The sequence below is a fragment of the Giraffa tippelskirchi genome, chromosome 4 (assembly GCF_054371585.1).
Source record: "Giraffa tippelskirchi isolate mGirTip1 chromosome 4, T2T-mGirTip1v1.2.pri, whole genome shotgun sequence".
Taxonomy (NCBI): Eukaryota; Metazoa; Chordata; class Mammalia; order Artiodactyla; family Giraffidae; genus Giraffa; species Giraffa tippelskirchi.
Window position 1 is genome coordinate 88003218 of NC_137278.1, and position 19709 is coordinate 88022926.

Genomic DNA, 19709 nt, shown 5'->3' on the forward strand with positions numbered 1-19709 from the left:
GAAGCCTAGGGCTTCCCTGGTAGCTCAGCTGGTAAAGAATCTGCCTGCAGTGCAGGAGACCCCAGTTCAATTCCTGGGCCAGGAAGATCCCCTGGAGAAGGGGTAGACTACCCACTCCAGTATTCTTGGGCTTCCCTGGTGGCTCAGATGGTAAAGACTCTGACTGCAATGCAGGAGACCTGGGTTTGATCCCTGGGTTGGGAAGATCCCCTGGAGGAGGGCATGGCAACCCACTCTAGTGTTCTTGCCTGGAGAATCCCCATGACAGAGGAGCCTGGCAGGTTACAGTCCATGGGGTCATACAGTCTATGACTGAGCAACTAAGCACAGCAGAGCACAGTGCGCCTAGAACCTATGCTCTGCAGAAAGAGAAGCCACTGAATGAGAAGCCCACGCACCACAACTAGAGAGTAGGCCCCGCTCAGCTAGAGAAAGCCTGTGTGCAGCAACAAAGACCCAGCACTGCCAAAAGCAAATGAATAAATAAAACATGTGTATTACCATATGTAAAATAGATGACCAGTGCAGGTTCGATGCATGTAGCACGGCACTCAAAACCAGTGCTCTGGGACAACCAAGAGGGATAGGGTGGGGAGAGACGTGGGAGGGGCATTCAGGATGGGGGGACACATGTGCACCCATGGCTGACTCATGTCGATGTATGACAAAAACCATCACAATATTGTAAAGCAATTATCCTCCAATTAAAATAAATTAATTAAAAATGAAATAAAACCACATTAAAAAATGAATAAAATATAATCATCCGGGAAAATTTAAAAAAAATTTTTAATTAAAAAGAACACACAAAAGATGGCAGCCCAGACATGGTGACCAACAGGTCAAGCATGACAGCAAGATGGAGAGCAGAGCCAGGTTTGGAAACACAACAGGATAGTTCCCTAGAGGCAGCTCTGAGCCTACAACTTGCATTTCATTTCTCCATCAGCTAGTGCTATGAGCAGGTAGTTAACACTGGGAAGAAATAATATTCTCCCATAATTTGCTACTTCAAATTATGAAGAGTAAGAACAACCAAGTATTTCTTAGAGAAGATGCAGTTACCTTCTGTACCCACGCAGCCTATCCTTGTGTGCTCACCGGTCTTCACTTCCCTGATGTGCCCCCACCCCCCAGACTTCAGATGTCCCTGGAGCTTTGGGCAAATGCTCTCATATGAACCCCATCACTGACTGTTCATTCCTCATCGTCACCATACTTTTTAAAAGCCCATTTGCTCTGTGTTCCTTCACACTTCCTCCTAATATCCCTCCACTTCAACCTCTTCACAACCAGAACACCACTCTGCTGGCCACAGTCATTGAAGAAAAACATCCTCCCCCCAGGACCCTAAAGAGAGCACCTAACAAGGACCCCAAGGAGGGGAGGGCTGCTCTGCTGAGCCTGCCATGCGTTCACAGAGCACCCCTTTCTGCTTCCTCTCTGCTCTGCTCTGTCCAGGTGTAGCCTGGATTCCTGCTTTGGCCCCTGGATGGCAGATTTGGACCTGATGGCTGTGATCAGGGTCTCTGTGAAGAATGGGAGACCTGATGCATTTCCCCATCCAGTGCAAAGCAAGAGAACAGAAGCTGGTCCGCGAATGTCTAAGAAGAAAGCCCACCTAGAGGGTGGTGACACCGCAGACACTGCAGTCCTACTCATCTGCATTTCGGTAAAACCCAAGATAAGCACTGCTCATATTTTATGGCATTTCCAGCGCTGAGACTTTCTGACTGTTATTTGAACCCCTAACTGTTTCCTGAGGATACCCCAGAACTTCATATCCAGTGGAGCAAATGTTCCCTCCACCCCACACATCCACCTGTACCCCCAGGAAGAAAATGAGAGTAGTCTGTCCCCAGGCAGCATTTTATTCTAATGAAGCTGGGGTGCCCTCTCTACTGAAGGCCACTTACCCTGACCCCTGGGGAAAGAGGAGATGCAGAAGAAATAGGAGGCCCAGGGAACAAGGCAGAGGAGCTGGGCAGACAGACTGGGACCCGGGGAGGAGCATCCAGCAAGTGATGGGTAGGGAGAAGCACGTGGATACTGGTCTAGGTCTGCAGAGACACGTTTCCATCCAGTCCCTGACCTGAACCAGTCAAGCCTATCCCAGGGAGGAAGGGGCTCAGGTCTCAGAGGATAAGGATGAAGGGGACCACGGGTACATGGCATGAACAGGGCCTGCAAAGAGCAGAGCTCTTCCAATGAGCACATTTAGGAAGGCAACTGGGAATTCTGGGATATCAACTGGAAATGCCCTGAGTCAAAGTCTCTGGAGAATCGCTGGGATAGTTGTACACAAATTTCACACAGTAAAGCTGAGGCTTCTCCAAAGGGACAGACCCCTCCAGGGTGCTGCCCCAGATGGTGTATCCTGGTCCATCTCACTGGGGCAGTGCAAACTTCTCATTCTCTCCACCCTCACCTCTTCATTTCAACCCAAGACATCCTTTCCACTTCATCTGCCTTTGAAGCTGAAGTGGAACGGATATCCACCGTGGAGCCAGAGAATTCCCAGCCAAGGCAGATGGACTCTGGGATGTCTTCAGGACAATTTTAAAGCATAAAAAATTAAGGTTCAAAATCACCTTGGAGGACATAGGAGAGAGGAGCATTTCCTTGAATTCAACGAGCATTGGAGCTTAAAGTGCTAGCATAGGGGCCAGTCTGGTCATGGTTCTGATGGTTTATAGGATCGCTTACAGATAAAAAGAAATGTATTGTCACAGGGGGCATCATTCCATGACTGCAGTGAGGACGTCTTTAGGTTGACACAGTGTTCGTTGTTCCCATTGTTGTTGGGTTCGCCTGGAATCCAGAACCTACCGAAGGAAAAAACAAAGCAAAATGCATTTCCAGTGAGTGAATGAGAGACTTCAACCCCAGTTTTGGTCTGGGGTGGTATAGTTGCAAATTTTTCATCCCTGAGAGGAAGGGGACCGGTTATCTGTCAACCTCTGAGCCTGCACTCTCCCCCCAACTTAGGGCCACACCAGCCTGCTATTCTCAAGGCCCTGTAGGAACCCACAGTGCAAAGACCTAGATTTAGAATGAGGTCCCTGCCAAGGCTGAGTGGACAGCCATGCTGCCAAACCCCAGAGGGCATGGAGTAGCCATGGATTTGTCCCGAGTTCCACAGCCAGTCAGTGGCAGAGATCAGCTAGATCTCTGGTCAATGCTCCTGCTGATCAAGGACAGGAAGAATGGCAAACCCTGCGGTCCGTGGGACTCTCTCCCCACTCTTCTTGCCCTGGACCCAGCCCAAGAAAGTCAGCCTGGGACAGAGGGTTCTCAGGACTTACTTCTCACTCTGGACCTTGTTGAACGGAGTGCCATCAACCCAGTACCAGTCCCCCTCGCTCCCTGCTTTGGTCAGGCCGATCCAGTAGGGAAGTCCGCCTGCTGTCCTGTAGAGGAACTCCTACAGAAAGAGAGATGAAGCGTCAGAGCATCTGTCTCTCTGGGCATCTTCACCCATCCTCAGCCACAGCTCCTGAGCCCACAGACACAGGGTTGGGACTCCATTCTGACTCGGACTCTGACCCACTCTGCTGGCCCACTTAAGATGAAAGGAGCTTGTTTAATGTTCTGCCTCACCAGGTAGAGGATTTCTTGGGCTAGATGGTATCATTAATGCTAATTCACAAATATTTCTATTTTTCTGGGCACGTGGAAAGGTTGCACTATCCTGCCCTCTTTGACACTACAAATACTGCATCGTTTGTCTGGCCAATGAAATGTGTTGTTTCCAGGCTTTAAGAGCCAACATACAATGTACCATGTTCCCTTTTCTCACCTCAGCAATTGTGGAAACATGTTGATATGAAATCTCCTCTGGCCTAAGCCCTTAAGTAGCCACAGTGAGCAAAACCCCTTGCTGGCCCTTGGTGGACATGTAGTGCGTAAGTGAGAAGTAATTTTGAAGAATTACTGATATTTGGGAATATTTGTCATCGAAGCATAATATTGCCCATCCTGCCTGATACAGCTACCAATATACCCGCTTCCTAGAGACCACAGGACAGCACTCACCTGTTCACTCTCTGAGGTCACTGAGGTCAGGTGGGAGTCCCTGGATATACAGATCTGCTGGGCACTGTACCAGGTCTTCGAGATTTGAGAAAAGTAATAGAAGTGCCCCTTGAAGTACTTCCAGCCTTGAGAAACCACCTGGAGAATGTCATCTGGGAACAAGGGTGAAATGTGAACTCTGGTGTCCCTGCTTTCTCTGGTGCTGGCTGGGTGGGAGTATTTGAGCAGGATCCCAGAAATAGAGTGAATGGGGCTGTGCTCTGGGGTCCTTTGGTCCTTGTGTAGGAGCTTGGGGATATTCCCTCAGATCCTGAAAGTCTGAGATTGGTAGAGTCTCTGGGCTCAGAGAGGAGAGAGGGAGAGAGGATGGATCAAGAATCCATCTCCCCATTGACCATCACAAGTGGCTGAGCCCCTGAGCTCTAGGCAGGAACTGCTGGAAAATGGTGAGGTTTGGACCCAGACAGAGAGACTCCCTAATGTCTTCATATTCTGTGGCTTGGTGTGGGAGCCCCAGCTGGTCCCCAGTCCCTTCTCTCCTGAACAGCCTCCAAGTCCTCCCCAACTCCAGTGCTGAGCCCTCTCTTCTTAACTTTCTAGCCATGCCCATGCTTTCCTCCACACACACCAGCCCAATGGCATCATGCCTGAGATTAATAAGGTCTCATGGGCCACTGGCCAACTTGCAACACCCTTTTCTGAGTCACTTACTTTGCTGTTGAAGCAATTTGCTGATACTCTCCAAACCGCTCTGGAGTTCCCGGACCTTTGCATTTAAAGCACTGGCTTTATCCAAATCTTGTTTTAGCTCTGGGATTTGGGCATTTAACTCATCAACTGTTTCCCAACTACTTGTTAGCACCTGCAGCTGTGCACTGGCTTCCTTCAAGCCTGTTTCCAACCTCCGGATCTGAGAACTTATGCGATCCAAGCTGGCATTCACCATCTGGACCTGAGTGCCCACTGCCGCTAAGCCACCTCTGTTCCTCTTGATCTCAGAACTCAGGGAGCTGATGTTGTCCACACGACCTTTCAGCAGCTGGGCGTTGGTCTTGACATCTGATATTGTGCCCATAAACCAGGGATCTGAATTTGAGAAAGTCAAGAGGTCAGCTGCAGGGACCCTCAGGGACTGGAGTGGGCTGTTGCCAGGGTGATGAAAGGAAGGGGAGGGAAGGTATGGGCTCATGCTTCCCAAGGACCCGGCCCAAGGAGCAGTTGCCTACCCTCTATTCAGTCATAATGTATTCATTCAACAAACATGGGATGGACACCTTCCATGTGCCAGGGACTCTGATAGATGCAGATCATGCAAAAATTGGTAAATCACAGGATCTCTGTTTGAGGCTCTCATAGTAAGCAGAAGAGAGGATTAGAATCCAGTCCTATATTTCCTTTGCATGTTCAGGGCACATTTGGTAAAGAGATGTCTTCAGTCACCCCCTTGTCACCCTTCTCATGTCACTCTGGGCCCCATCACTTGACTCACAGCCCTCTCTTTCCAGAGACCCCCACAGTGCCCATAAGCTAGGGAAGCACCATCCCCCCCATGACTGCCCATAGGTCCCTCATGGCCATCAAAGGGGCCAGCCATGCAGACTTCTTGTCTGGAGGTGATTTCTTCTCCAGAGAAAATGAGAAGGGAGAATTATGAAACCACTTCTCCCCTTCCCTTGTCCTACCCGCTGTTACTATCTGCTCAGGCTACAGGCTCAGGCCACAGAAGAAGCCAAAAGTATACCAGTGGACTCAAAGCAGGGGAGATTCTACTCAGAGCCTCTAAGTCCAAGTCCAAATGTGTCCTGGGGCCTTGAAGAGAGAAGACAGATATTCCCTCTGTCTGCTATCTAGAGACCTAATGAGAGGAAGAAGCTTCTACTAGCAGCAGAGGCCAATCAGGTTGGCAAAGCAGGAAGAAGAAAGATAATCACACATCTAGTGAAGAAGTAGGGCATCTCCCTTGACGTGATCTTTGTGGGAGCAGGAAAGTGAAGAGAGCATGAAAGGGTCCTGTGGGGTGGGGGAAGGTGTTCCCTAACCCTAACCTGGCCTAGTCAGTTGGGGATGAAGTTACAATTGGAACCCCACCCCTCATGGAGTCAGCAGTCATCATGCTCACTGTTGGGAGTTCCCCACAAGGCTCTGAATCAAAGGGACACAGAGGAAGGAGAAAAGTGACCCAGGATGAAGATGGGATGAACATTTCCTGGGAACAAAAGAGCATACCCTTGAGCACAGGCATGCTGACCCCAGTCAGGAAAATCTCCCCGGAATTGGAAAGGAAGGAGAAGCAGCTGGTCTTACTGTGGACGCTCTGACCGCACATGGAAAGAGGAGGAAACAAGACACGTGAGCAAGCCAGAGGCGGGAGAGCCCACCAGAGAGGGGAGGGACCCCGGGCCCTGGGGAAAGACGAGCCCAGATCAAAGCTGGGGACTTACAGAGAATGGCCTGCAGCAGGACAGAGGTGACCATGACCAGCGTCAGGAAGATGACCACAGCGCGGACTGTGAGGAGTCTCCCCAGGACCTGGGACGGACACGTCTTGGGAGGAGGGTCTGCAGGAAGCAGAGGAGAGCCTTTTGTGAAGGAGCAGCCAACTGCAAGTCTGGCCACAGAGCCCTGAGCAGGCTCTGAGCAGAGCTGATGCTTGCCTTGGAGCCAGAGGGAGACATTCTGTTTATCCACCGTGAAGTGCGCGTCGGGGATCTCGCTGTCGGCAGTCTTCATCCTGCACGTGCACCCCGGTGTGACAGGTGCTCCCAGCCGGCTGTCTCCCCAAAGACCTTTTATCTAGATGAAAAAGGAAGTGATCTCCAGAGTTCATTGTGTCATCCCAAAGTTCCCCATTCCTGGCTTAGGTACCTTGCCTGTCCTAGGCTACAGCTTGGTCCGCTCCTCAGAAGTCTGACTTTTCAGGAAGAGGCCATCATTTTCTCTGAGTATCTGTTACATGGACATTTTAACCATCTTGTCCTCACGCTAAGCTTTCTCTCTTATAAGACAGCCCTCATCCATCATCCATCCAGCCATCCTTTCACCTCACAAACACATGTACCAGGCACTGTACCAGGGCTGAGCCACAAAGCTGAGTAACTCATGGCCCTTATACTCAAACAGTTCACCCATCTTCATCCTGTGTCATTTTTCTCCTTCCTCTTTGAGTTCTGTTTCCCCTTGATTCTGTCTAGTAGAAAAGAAAGTGAAAGTGTCAGTTGCTCAGTCATGTCCGACTTTTTGGGACCCCACGAACTGTAGGCTGCCAGGCTCCTCTGTCCGTGAAATTCTCCAGGCAAGAACACTGGACTGGATTGCCATTCCCTTCTCCAGGGATCTTCCTGACGCAGAGATCAAACCCAGGTCTCCTGCACTGCAGGCAGATTCTTTACTGTCTCTGCCACCAGAGAAGCCAGAAAAGAAAGACCTGAGCAAATAAATGACAATACTTCCCCTGTGACCCAGTGGTAAAGAATCTGCCTGCAGTGCAAGAAACACCAGAGTTGTGGGTTGATCACTGGGTCCGGGAGAGCCCCAGGAGGAGGGCATGGCAACTCACTCCAATATTCTTGCCTGGAGAATCCCATGGACAGAGGAGCCTGGTGGGCTATGGTCCATAGGGTCACAAAGAGTCGTACACAACTGAACATGCATGCACACACAGGGCGATAAACTTAATGATAGAAGAATATGCACAAATCAAAGGAAGTACAGAGACTGGAGTAATGGTAAGACGTTCCAAGTAGAGAGATTAGCATATTTGGAAGTATGGTGTGCCTGGTGAGTTGTAAGTTGTTTGGCACTGTTAGAGTGTAAAGTATATGACTAGAGTGGGAAGGGCATGGGCTAAGGGGGCACTTGGGGTCAGATCATAAAGATCCTTTTGGGTCATGTTAAGGAGCTTTAACTCTGGCTTATGGGTGATGTGGAGCCAATGAAGGACTTTAGGCAGTAGAGAGACAAGGACAGGAACATTGAAGAGAGATCACTCTGACCACGATAAGAAGCAGAGACCAGGGTGTGGGGGGTCTGGAAGCAGGGAGACCAGTAAGGAGACCACTGCAATAAAATGTTCAACTTTCTGTTGTTAAGGCATCTTAGGTGATACGTGCCAAGTCGCTTCAGTCATGTCCGACTCTGTGTGACCCTATGGACTATAGCCTGCCAGGCTCTTTTGTCCATGGGATTCTCCAGGCAAAAATACTGGAGTGGGTTGCTATGTCCTCCTCCAGGGGATCTTCTTGATCTAGGGATTGAATCGGCCTCTCTTAAGTCTCCTGCGTTGGCGGGCAGGTTCTTTACCACTAGCGCCACCTGGGAAGCCAGTACCCCTTTATAAAACGGGACTTGAGATTCAAATGTACGCATAAGAGTTGGGTTCTCCTATCTGCTTCCTGCACTCATGAGAGTCTCAGACAAAGTGGGGAGGATCAGCAACATCAGACCAGGAGCTGTTCTTTCATTCATAGGAGATGCTCAGGGCAGACAGCAGCTGATTCAGTGCCCCTCTCTGAGGGACTAAGTTTTCTTCTGAGAAGCCTCTCATACTTTGAAGCCTCTCATATTTTGAAACCTGGTACAAAACATATGCTAAACAAATATTCCCTGAAAGATAGAAAAGAGAGGAGAGAAGAGAGGAAGGGAAAGAGGAAGGGAAAGAGGAAAGGAAGGAAGTTCAGATAATTGGATGGGTGGATAGAAAATGGATGTTTGAAAGGATCGGTGGATGGATGGATGGATGGGTGGAAGATGGATGGATGCATGAAAGAGAAATGAATGGAATAGGTGATGGCTAATCATGACTAAACACGGAAATTCCAGCCTGTGGCCTGGAATCTGTCTCTTGGAAGCCACTGCATTTTTCTACAGCCTTCGACTGTAAAAGCATGAGTCAAGAGTGATTTTAAATCTTATCCAAATATGCCTAACAACTCTGGCCACAGGACTAGAAAGCTGACCTGGCCTCGCTGACTCTGAGCCAGTGGAGTTGGAGAACAGGTTGGTGTCAGGGACCAAGGTTGGAGGCTAAATGATCAGGACCAAGGAAATAACTCTACTTGCAGGGGCTTCTGATGCCTTTGATATTTGAGAGGCTGCCACCGCCCTGTCTGACGAGTTCATTGCACTTGTAGGCCCCTTGCAGCTCCCTCTGCAGGCTGAGTAGGCCTCAAACGGGAGCTGTTTCTCTGACCAGTTGAGGGAACCCAAAGAGGACTCCACAACATAGTTTCCAAGTGCTGGGAAGGAAGCTGAGTCACAGGATAGTGTCCCTGTCATTCTGTTTCACTTCCTCCCTCTCCAAACAGCGTCCAGGCCTGCCCTACTGTCTGCTCTAAGCTTTGACGGTAGCTAACTCTCTGCCAGTCTCTGAACAGTGATAACCCTCCCCACTCTCTTAAAGTTGCTCATCTAGTTGAAGAGCCTTGGTTCTACCACGGCTCAGCAGGAATGAGAATGTTCTGTTTCTGGGCTCTCCTGCTTGTTCCCCAGTCTAATCCCAGAGTCACCTCAGCCTTTCTGCTCCTGGGTCCTGGCCCCACATCCTCACCCCAGGGCCTGGAGATAGAGAGGAATCCAGGTTACTCAAGACCTTGGTAGAAAGTGCCCTTGGGGTCCTGGTCCCCTTCCGAGGCACTTGAGAGGGAGCAGCTACCACAGAACACTAGGGAATGTCTGACCCTTTCCCTCTCTGTGGAAAAGTTGATTTTCCTCAAACCTCTACTGGTACATAGCATGAGCGATGGATGGAATGCCCATGTGCCCTCTCAGTGGCCCCAGGAAAGGGTCTGGAAGCCTCGCCAAGATGGGACAGGACTCTGTCCAGAAGAAGGGACTGGGATTGGGGGCATCTACTCAAGTGATGGAAATGGAAGCTGCAGATAGATGTTCTGCTGATCGCTGGACAAAAGGCTGATCCAGCATGAGGAAGCTGGGCAAGAAACAACCACAATTCTGTGCTCTCTCTGGGGTTTCAGAGACAATTTCTGTAAAAGCCTCGGCCATGAGGAGTTTCACTTCCCATTTTGCAGGGAAGATGCGGATCACGAGCTACCTTCCTCTAATCATGCTTATCCGCAGGTATTTCCTGAAGTCTCCCTGGGTGCCCTAAGTTTCTCCTGGCCTGACAGCCCAGAGGAAGAAAAGAGGAAGAGAAGAAGGCGGGTGCCTCAGCCTCACTTTCCAGCCAGGAAGGAGGGCTGTTCTCTTGGACACTCAGGAGATCCCTGCTCTTCCAAACAGAGGAGGAGCTTTGGGTCAGGTCTAGAGCGACCAAAAATCACTACCGTGATGAGAGACAGGAAGTCGGTGCTCGCTTTTCTGTTTCCCCACTGCCATGCCCCCAGGGTTCTAAGACTTTCTCCGGATAAAAATGGAGGAAGGAAACAGATTGATCACTTTCCCCTTCTCTGGTTGGGACTTTCCTTATGCATGGAGGTGGACTGTGGGTATAATCAATGGGAGTGGAAAAGAGACTCGGGCCATTTGACGTGTCCCAGCATTGCTGACAGTCATCTCCAAGGAGTGGTGATCCGAGTCCTTCCATCCAAGGCGACAACAAACCAGGGAGAGGAGATGGGGGAATAGGGGAGGGAGGGGGGGAGAGGAGAATGAGACAGCTGAGCAGACTGCTCCATGGGCTTCACAGGGGACTCCTGTATGTCATGTGATGAGGGATTTGACCAGCAGATCCCAGATGCCAAAGGATGTCATGCCATCCTCTGGACATGTGCCCTGGGAACAGGAGATGGGACAGAGAAACCAAGAAGAAAGAAATGGAAGGGGGGGCCTTCATCCATCCTGTCCCCTAGAATGCCTGCTCTGCACCAGTTACGAGGAGAAAGCCAGCCAAGGACCCTGCCCTCAGAAGCAGTGCTTCTCTTGGGAAAACATAGACCCATCATCCCAGGGAGAAAGGAAGAGTCTCTCAAAACTGAAAGTAGCTGCAGATACTGCACAGGGCCTCCCCAGCTCCCCCCTGACCCTGGGAATGAGCTCCTCTTTTTTAGAACACTGGATGAGGGCACCGTTTCTCTGGCACAGTCACCGTGGCTAAGCAGGTCACTGCTAAGGGTCTGCTTAGTACTTTACCCACTATTTATTTATTTAAGGATGACTGCATTCCAGGCAGAGGAGGCTGCTCTCAACTACCCAGGTCAAAGAGCCCTTGCCTGTGACTTTAGTGAGAACGACAAATTCATGGCAGGAAAGCTATAAAGGGCCCTTGGGTAAAAGTATGCAAATCTTATTTTTGTATCTTTTATTTCTTTTTTAATGGTACTCATTATAGAAAATAAACCAGGTGAGCAAAAAGGAAAAAAATTATCTACCATACGGGAAAAAAAACATGGCTATACACACAGCTCATCCTTCGTATCTACATGTATATGTATATTTATTTACATCTATATCCCATGTTGTTGTTGCTGTTCTTTAGCCACTAATTCGTGTCCGACTCTTTTGCAACCCCATGGACTATAGCCCGCCAGGCTCCTCTGTCCATGGAATTCTCCAGGCAAGAATACTGGAGTGGTTTGCCCTTTCCTCCTCCAGGGGATCTTCCTGACCTAGGGATCAAATCCAAGTCTCTTATGTCTCTAGCATTGGCAGGTGGTTCTTTACCACTAGCATCACCTAAGAAACCCTAATCTATACCCATAGTGATATCCAACTATAACTGTGTATATATTTATATAATATTTATATATTTATATAGTATGGTATATATAGACAGCTCCTATGTCTTTTCCCCAGCATTCTTCCCATCTCCATTTCTGATAGGAAGAATTAGTTCCCCCTCCTTTAGGAAACTATGCCTCCTTCTCAACCCCTACAATGCTTGGCTCAGAGCCAGCATCCATTGGCAGGGTGAGCTTTAATCACAACTCACTATTCTGACACTGAGTCTTCTGTCTCCTGCTTCCACTTCTAAGGCCTCTTACATTGGGCCCACTCAGATAATCCAGGATAGTCTCCCTGTCTTAAAGCCAGCTTATTTTTTATTACATTTATTTGGGGGGTGAGGGCATGCAGCATGGCTTGCAGGATCTTAGTTCCCCAACCAGAGACTGAACCCACACCCTAGGCACTGAAAACGCCAAGTCCTAATCACCGGACCACCAGGGAATTCCCAAAGCCAGTTCATTAGCAGCCTTAACTTCACTTTACCATGTGACTTAATATACTTCCCGTTTCTGGGGTTGGGACGTGGACATTTTTGTGGCCATTATTGTACTTACCAAGCTTCCTCTCTCTATTAAGTTAGAGTGGCCTTAATAGAACCATTCAGAAAGTTTGGTATTTATCCCTGAAGTTTGAGAGATAGAGTCTGGTACTTGACATGTGGATGAAAGGTCTAAGGCTTTCAATGGGTGATAATAAATAAATAGTGGGTAAATAAACTGTGGTACTTCTAAACAATGAAACATTACTCAGCACTAAAAAGAAATGAGCTATCATGTTACTGGAAGGAAAACAGATACATAGATCAGTGAAACAGAAATGAGAGCCCAGAAATAAACTCACACATATATGGACAATTAATATATACAGAGAATCAAAGAACATACAAGAGAAAGAATGTGTGCTTAGTCGCTCAGTTGTGTCCAACTTTTTGAGACCGCATGGACTGTAGGGGATTCTCCAGGCAAGAATACTGGAGTGAGTTGCCATGCCCTCCTCCAGGGGATCTTCCCAACCCAGGGATTGAACCCAGGTCTCCCACATTACAGGCGGATTCTTTACCATCTAAGCCACCAGGGAAACCCAAGGATACTGAAGTGGGTAGTTTATCCCTTCTCCAGGAGATAGTCTCTTCAATAAATGATGTTGAGAAAACTGGATAGCCTCATGCAAAAGAAAAAGAAAGAAAGAAGCTAGACCACTATTTCACACTGTAGGTAAAAATCAACTGAAAACGGATTAAAAGACTTAAATATAAGCCATAAAATTCCTAGAAGAAAACATAAGCAGTATATTCTTTTGACATCAGTCTTAGCAATATCTTTCCAGAAATGTTTCCTCAGGCAAGGGAAACAAAAGCAAAAATAAACAAGTGGAACTACATCAAACTGAAAAACTTCTGCACAGCAAAGGAAATCATCAACAAAATGAAACGATAGACAACCAAATGGGAGGAGATATTTGTACATGATATATCTGATAAGGGGTTAATATCCAAAATATATAAAGACAATTTATACAACCCAAAAACAATAGCAAAAATCAACTTGGTTAAAAAAAATGGGTAGAGGAGCTGAACAGACATTTTCCCAAATAAGACATACAGATGGACAACAGGCACATGAAAAGATGTTCAGCATCACTATTTATCAGGGAAATGCAAATCAAAACTACAGTGAGGTATCACTTCATACCTGTTAGAATGACTGTTATCAAAAAAAGCAAGAAATAACAAGTGTTCGTGAGGATGTGGAGAAAAGGGAATGCCCATATGCTATTGGCAGGAAGGTAAATTAGAGCAGTTATTACAGAAAACAATGTAGAGATTCCTCCAAAAACCAAGACTAGAACATCATGAGGCCCAGCTTTTCCACTATTGTGTATTTATCCAAAGAATTCAAAATCACCAATTTAAAAAGATATAAGAGGACCTCCCTGGTGGTCTAGTGGTTAAGAATCCACCTGCCAATGCAGGGGACACAGGTTTATCCCTGGTCCAGGAAGATCCCACATGCCGCAAGGCGACCAAGCCTGTGTGCCATAACTACTGAGCCTGCACACCTAGAGCCCATGCTCTAGAAAAGCCACCGCAAGGAGAAGCATGCATATCACAACAAAGAGTAGCCCCCATTCTCCGCAACTAGACAGAGCCCACACGCAGCAAATAAGACCCAGTACAGCCAAAAGTGAATAAATAAAAATAAAATTATAAAAAAGATATGTACACCCCTATGTTCATTGTAGCATCATTTACAATAGCCACATTATGGAAACAACTTAATTGCCATCAATGGATAAAGAAGCTTCATGTGGTATAAATATATACACAATGGTATACTACTCAGCCATATAAAAGATGAAATCTTGCCATCCAACAACACTGATTACACTAAGTGAAATAAGTGAGACAGTGAAAGAGAAATGCAATCTGACGTCACTTATATATGGGTGAAAAAAAATAAACAAAAACAAAAAATTAATGAATAGACCAAACCAAAGGAAAACAAGCACACAGATACAGAGAATAGAATACTGATTACCAGAGAGGAAGGGCCAGGAGTGAGGGTGAAATGGGTAAAGGGAGTCAACTGTATGGTGATGGATGGAAACGAAATTTTGGAGGTGAGCACACTGTAGTGTATGCTGTTGTTTTAGTCGCTAGGTTGTATAGGACTCTTTTGCAACCCCATAGAGTGTAACCCATCCACTGATGGACCTAGAGATTGTCATACTAAGTGAAGTAAGCCAGACAAAGACAAATATCATTTACTATCACTTACTTATATGTAGAATCTTAAAAATGATATAAATGAACTTATTTACAAAACAAAAATTTCTGTGCCTGTTATTTCCACAGACATAGAAAACAAATTTATGGTTACCAAAAGAAAGTAGGGAGGGATAGATTAGGAGATTGGGATTAACAGATACATACTACCATAAAATAGATAAACAACATAGCACAGGGAACTATGTTCAATATCTTGTAATAACCTATAACGGAAAAGGATATAAAGAAGAATATATATCACTTTGCTGTACACTTGAAACTAATACACATTGTAAATCAACTGTACTTCCATTTAAAAAATTTAAGAAAAATCAATTTGTCCTTGGGTTCAAAAAATAAAATAAAAAGAAATGAGCTATTCAGCCATGAAAGGACAGCTGCTGCTGCTGCTAAGTCGCTTCAGTCGTGTCCGACGCTGTGCGACCCCATGGACTGCAGGCTACCAGGCTCCTCCGTCCCTGGGATTCTCCAGGCAAGAGCACTGGAGTGGGTTGCCATTTCCTTCTCCAGTGCATGAAAGGGAAAACTGAAAGTGAAGTCGCTCAGTCGTGTCCGACTCCTAGCGACCCCATGGACTGCAGCTTACCAGGCTCCTCCATCCATGGGATTTTCCAGGCAAGAGTACTGGAGTGGGGTGCCATTGCCTTCTCCAATGAAAGGACAGAGAGGACCCTTAAATTCATATTACTAAATGAAAGAAGTCAATCTGAAAACTACTGTATGAAAGTGTTAGTCGCTCAGTTGTGTCCGACTCTTTGTAACCTTGTGGACTGTAACCCGCCCAGCTCCTCTGTTCATGGGATTCTCCAGGCAAGAATACTGGAATGGGTTGCCATTCCCTTCTCCAGGGGATCTTCCCCATCCAGGGACTGAATTCAGGTCTCCCACATTGGGGGCAGATCCTTTACTGTCAGAGCCATCAGGGAAGACCAACATACTATATGATATTCTGGAAAAGATAAAACTATGGACACAGTAAAAAGATCAGTGGTTGCCAGAAGTTATGGGGAAGGGAGGGATGAATCGGTGAAGCACAGAGGATTTTTAGGGCAGTGAAACTACTCTGTGTTAATGGCATGTCATTACACATTTGTCAGAACTCATAAAATGTACAACAGGAGGGCACACTTACCTTAACTATGGACTTCGGAGATAACTATGTGTCTAGTAGGCTCATCAGTTGTAACAAATGCAGGGCTCTGTTGATTGTGGTGGAAGCTGGGGGCGCAATCAGGAGGCAGGAAGTATGTGGAACTCTTGGTGCTTTCTGCTCAGTTTTGCTGTAAACCTAAAACTGCTCTAAAAAAAATCTATTTTAAAAGAAAGGGGGAAATCCACTACAATATTTTAAAGTAATTAGCCCCCAACTGAAATAAATAAATTTATTTAAAAAAAAAAAGAAAGGGGGTAAATCTAAGGCAAGAAGATTCAGCTAGCTCAGCAGAGTGACGAAGAAATGCAAAATGTAAAGATGAAATCTCTTCCAGAGTTTGGTGGCGGGGGGTGGGGAAATGTCCACAGACCAGACCTGCCCCCCAACACACTCTCCCCATAGGAAACTATTCTTAATTGATGGTGAGGGTCTAAGCTGATAGGGAACACCTAGGTGAATGTGTGGTGGGACCTCAAAAGCAGGAGCACAGGTAGGCCATAAGCAGACAGCCTGAGCAAGAGGAAAGCCTGTGAGAGCCCTGGGAAATGCAGGTCTCCTAAAAAACCCGAGATGCATGCTGAGCAAAATGAACTTATGTTTAAAACATGCTCCATTTAGAAGCATGAATACCGATTTCATCTGTTCGCATCAAGAAAGACTTTCCTGCCACCTAGAGTAAGGCACAATTTGGGTGTGGGGATGGGTAGAACAAAGAAGAGAGAAAGGAGAGGAATGAGATAAAAGACAAGCCCTGTCTCCACCATTTCATACTGGGGAAAGGGCGGGGGGGCAACTCGAATCTCATGGGCATTTGCACTTTTGTGATTGTTCGACTCGATTTTTTATTATATTGATGTGATTAGACAAGTTATAACACCTGCCTGAGATTCCATCCAAGGGTTAGAAGAACAGGGAAGGAAAGCAAGTTTGAAGGGGGATCATACAGTTGCTGTCTAACTAGTCCCACTTGTTCAGTAAACCAGTTCCTGAAGACTAGCCAACTTCTAGAAGTCCCAGAGCACTATAGATCACAGATCCAACATTGGGTGAGAATCACAGCCTCTTTCATCCACCCGAGCCCCCAGAGGCATGAATACTAGCCATTTTTCTCAGACTCATCCAAAACTTAGCTACGTAAACAATAAGCACCTAGTGTATAGCACAGTATAGCATAATACAGCACACTGTATTCAATACCTTGTAATAAGCCATAACAGAAAAGAACCTGAAAAAGAGTATATATATATATACATATATATGTATAGCTGAATCACTTTGCTATACACCTGAAACTAACACACTGTAAATCAATAAAAAAGAATTTATGACAATGATCAAAAATAAATAAAATACATATGGTTTTATTGAATGTGATCCATCATACTAAATATACTGATTATGTAAATTATTGTTGAGTATTTTCCTTCCCATAAAAAAAATCTATATTATTGCTAATGGATCCCTAGGATTCTAACTATAATGATTTATGTAACCAGTTCCTTGTTAGTAAACAATCAGTATGCTTTCCATTGCTCAGCACTATGAACAGCCTTACAGAGAATATTCTTCAGTAATGTCTCTGTCCTGTATCCATAATTTTTCCTTGGGATAAATTCTTGCAAGCATAGTTGCTGGACGAAAACATATATCTTTTAACAAATAAGATTTGTGATGAGTTTTGACAAATAATGCTCTAAAAAGATTTGCATATAATATTAACAGAATAGTTCATTTCCCCTGGACCCTCATCAACAGAGGGAATGAGTAATTCCTTTTTTTGGACAAATGCAATAGTCAGTTTTTATACTGCATTTCCTTGATCGCTAGCGAGACTACTGAAGACTTCATGTGTTCCATGACGTGTTATTGTCTTTTGTGGATGGAGTTTATCATTATGATTATCTTCATGATTTGTAAGCATGCTTGAAATATTGAGGCTATTAAACCATTGTCATATGCTAAAAAAAAAACTTAGCTATGATGGAGAGCCACCAGTTATGGCCGTGAACAGAGAAAGGACAAGTGGTGAAAGTGGACGTAGCCTCAGCCCATGTGGAGAAAGAAGGAACATGCAGAAGGGAATCCACAGAACCGAAACTGTCCCCTTCACCACACGGACACAGCATTAGCACTAGTTAACTGGTCAGCAAAGAGGAACTGAAGAACTGTTATGATAACAACAGCATAACTGTGCCACATATTTTCTAGTTCATTCATCCATATTTCACACTGCTCCTGCCCAGGTCCCCTCCCCCAGAAGTGAGGGGGTATGGAATGAGAGCTGACCTTTCACCCCCATGAATAATGCAAAAATAATTTGTACAATAATCATTTAGTACTTGACCTCATGGATCCTGCTTGGCCATTGGAGTAAAGTTGCCAGTACCCAGAGTAAGTAAAATCCAGCAAGTGTCCAGTTCTGTCTTAATGGGACGTTTTGTGCTGCATGAACTACTCAAACCTGTGCCCAAACCCACAAAAAAGAATAAGACCTCCAAAAACCCAAAACTCCACGGTAATATCTCTAATACCACAAAGGGACATTTGTCCTCCACAAACTAACATCATTAAGCCAAGAAATTATAAAATCCCAACTTATGGCCACATTCTCATAAATTGTAACACAGTTCACTTTATACACCAAGCTGCTTTTTCAACCTTAACTACAGGCTTCTTTTCCCAAATATTTCCATTCCAAAGAGCACTTTTCAGAAAGTAAATGAGATAACTGCTCTCGGCAGCAATTTTATACTTTTAGTTTCTTTTTCCATCTTACTGAAGTTACCAACTTCTTTTTCCCTCATTAAGCTCTCCAGCTGGCCCTTTAGCTGGGTCAGTCTCCCTAAAAGAATCTAAAACTTTCACTTTCATTTGCTTCCTGCTGCTCCCTAGAGATGTCCCTGAAACTGCTGTTTTGACCTAGAATGCCTAGAACAAGTGTCTTTCATCACATTTCTAATAAGAACATCCCCAAAGAAGTGGCTAACCTTGCCTGTCATTCACCCACTCAGGCGTCCATTTATCCATCCAGTGAAATGTACTAAGTGCCCCCCCGTATACCAAGCTCTGTGATGGATGCTGAGAACTCAACCTTGAACAGAACAGCTATGGTTCCTGCCCCAGAGGGGAGTGCAATTCTCTCTGGATAATTCTTGGTATCTTGCAAGTAAGAAAAATAAATTATATCCCTGATTAAGCCTGAAGCAGTGACAAAAGAAAAATGTAGCTTGAAATGGTATAAAACATGGCATTTTTCCAAACTGCTTTTATTTAAAACATAGTACAAAGATATAGGTCCACGCTTGCATTTCCTACAAATAAATCTACATCTCACACTACATCTGACCTTCAACCACAGAACTGCATGCTCACACGGCCCTCGCCCAGAGCTCCCTTCCCTAGGAGCAATGGAGGAAAAGGAGAGCTGTGCATCTGAGACCTAGGGCAGTGGTCCTCACTCTCAGAGCATGTTTGTAAAGATGCCAGCACCCACCCCAGAGATCCTGACTTAACTGGTTTGGGTTGGGACTCAGGCATCAGTATCTTTATTAACTCAAAGTGAGTCCCACGTGCAGCCAAGGCTTCAAAACCATCAATCCAGTGTAAAATCATGAGTCCTGGGATGAAGCTCTGGCTCTGCCACTCCCTAGTTGGGTGGGTGATCTGGGGAGCCCCCTCCATCACCTGTGCCAGTTCAAATCAAGTGAGATAATACTGTGTGGGAACATCTTGCTTAGTGCTACATAACAAGAGCTACCCAAACAGTCCAAAACATTGTACATTACCACTTATATTCAGGATCTAAAAAATATACAAACTAGTGAATATGATAAAGAAGAAACAGACTCACAGATAGAGAGAACAAGCTAGTGGTTACCAGTGGGGAGAAGGAAAAGGGGAGGGGCAACATAGGGGTAGGGGATTAATAGGGACAAATTATTAGGTATAAAATAATCTACAAGGATATGTTGCACAACATGGGAAATACAGACAATAGTTTATAACTATAAATGGAGTATAACCTTTAAGTAGTTTGAATATCTATATGGTACA

At 45.8% G+C, this 19709-nt stretch overlaps 1 protein-coding gene across 1 annotated transcript; it reads right to left on the reverse strand.

The window, feature by feature from the left end:
* Nucleotides 1–2603: 2603 nt before the first annotated feature.
* Nucleotides 2604–15813, reverse strand: CD207 (CD207 molecule). The gene is made up of 7 exons (XM_081587379.1): nt 15636–15813; nt 6690–6828; nt 6477–6593; nt 4747–5121; nt 4036–4187; nt 3306–3424; nt 2604–2825 (listed from the first exon to the last, which is right to left on the reverse strand). Exons 2-7 carry the CDS (start codon nt 6763–6765, stop codon nt 2675–2677), a joined length of 990 nt encoding a protein of 329 aa, XP_081443505.1. The 5' UTR covers nt 6766–6828; nt 15636–15813; the 3' UTR covers nt 2604–2674.
* Between the last annotated feature and the right edge of the window lie 3896 nt (nt 15814–19709).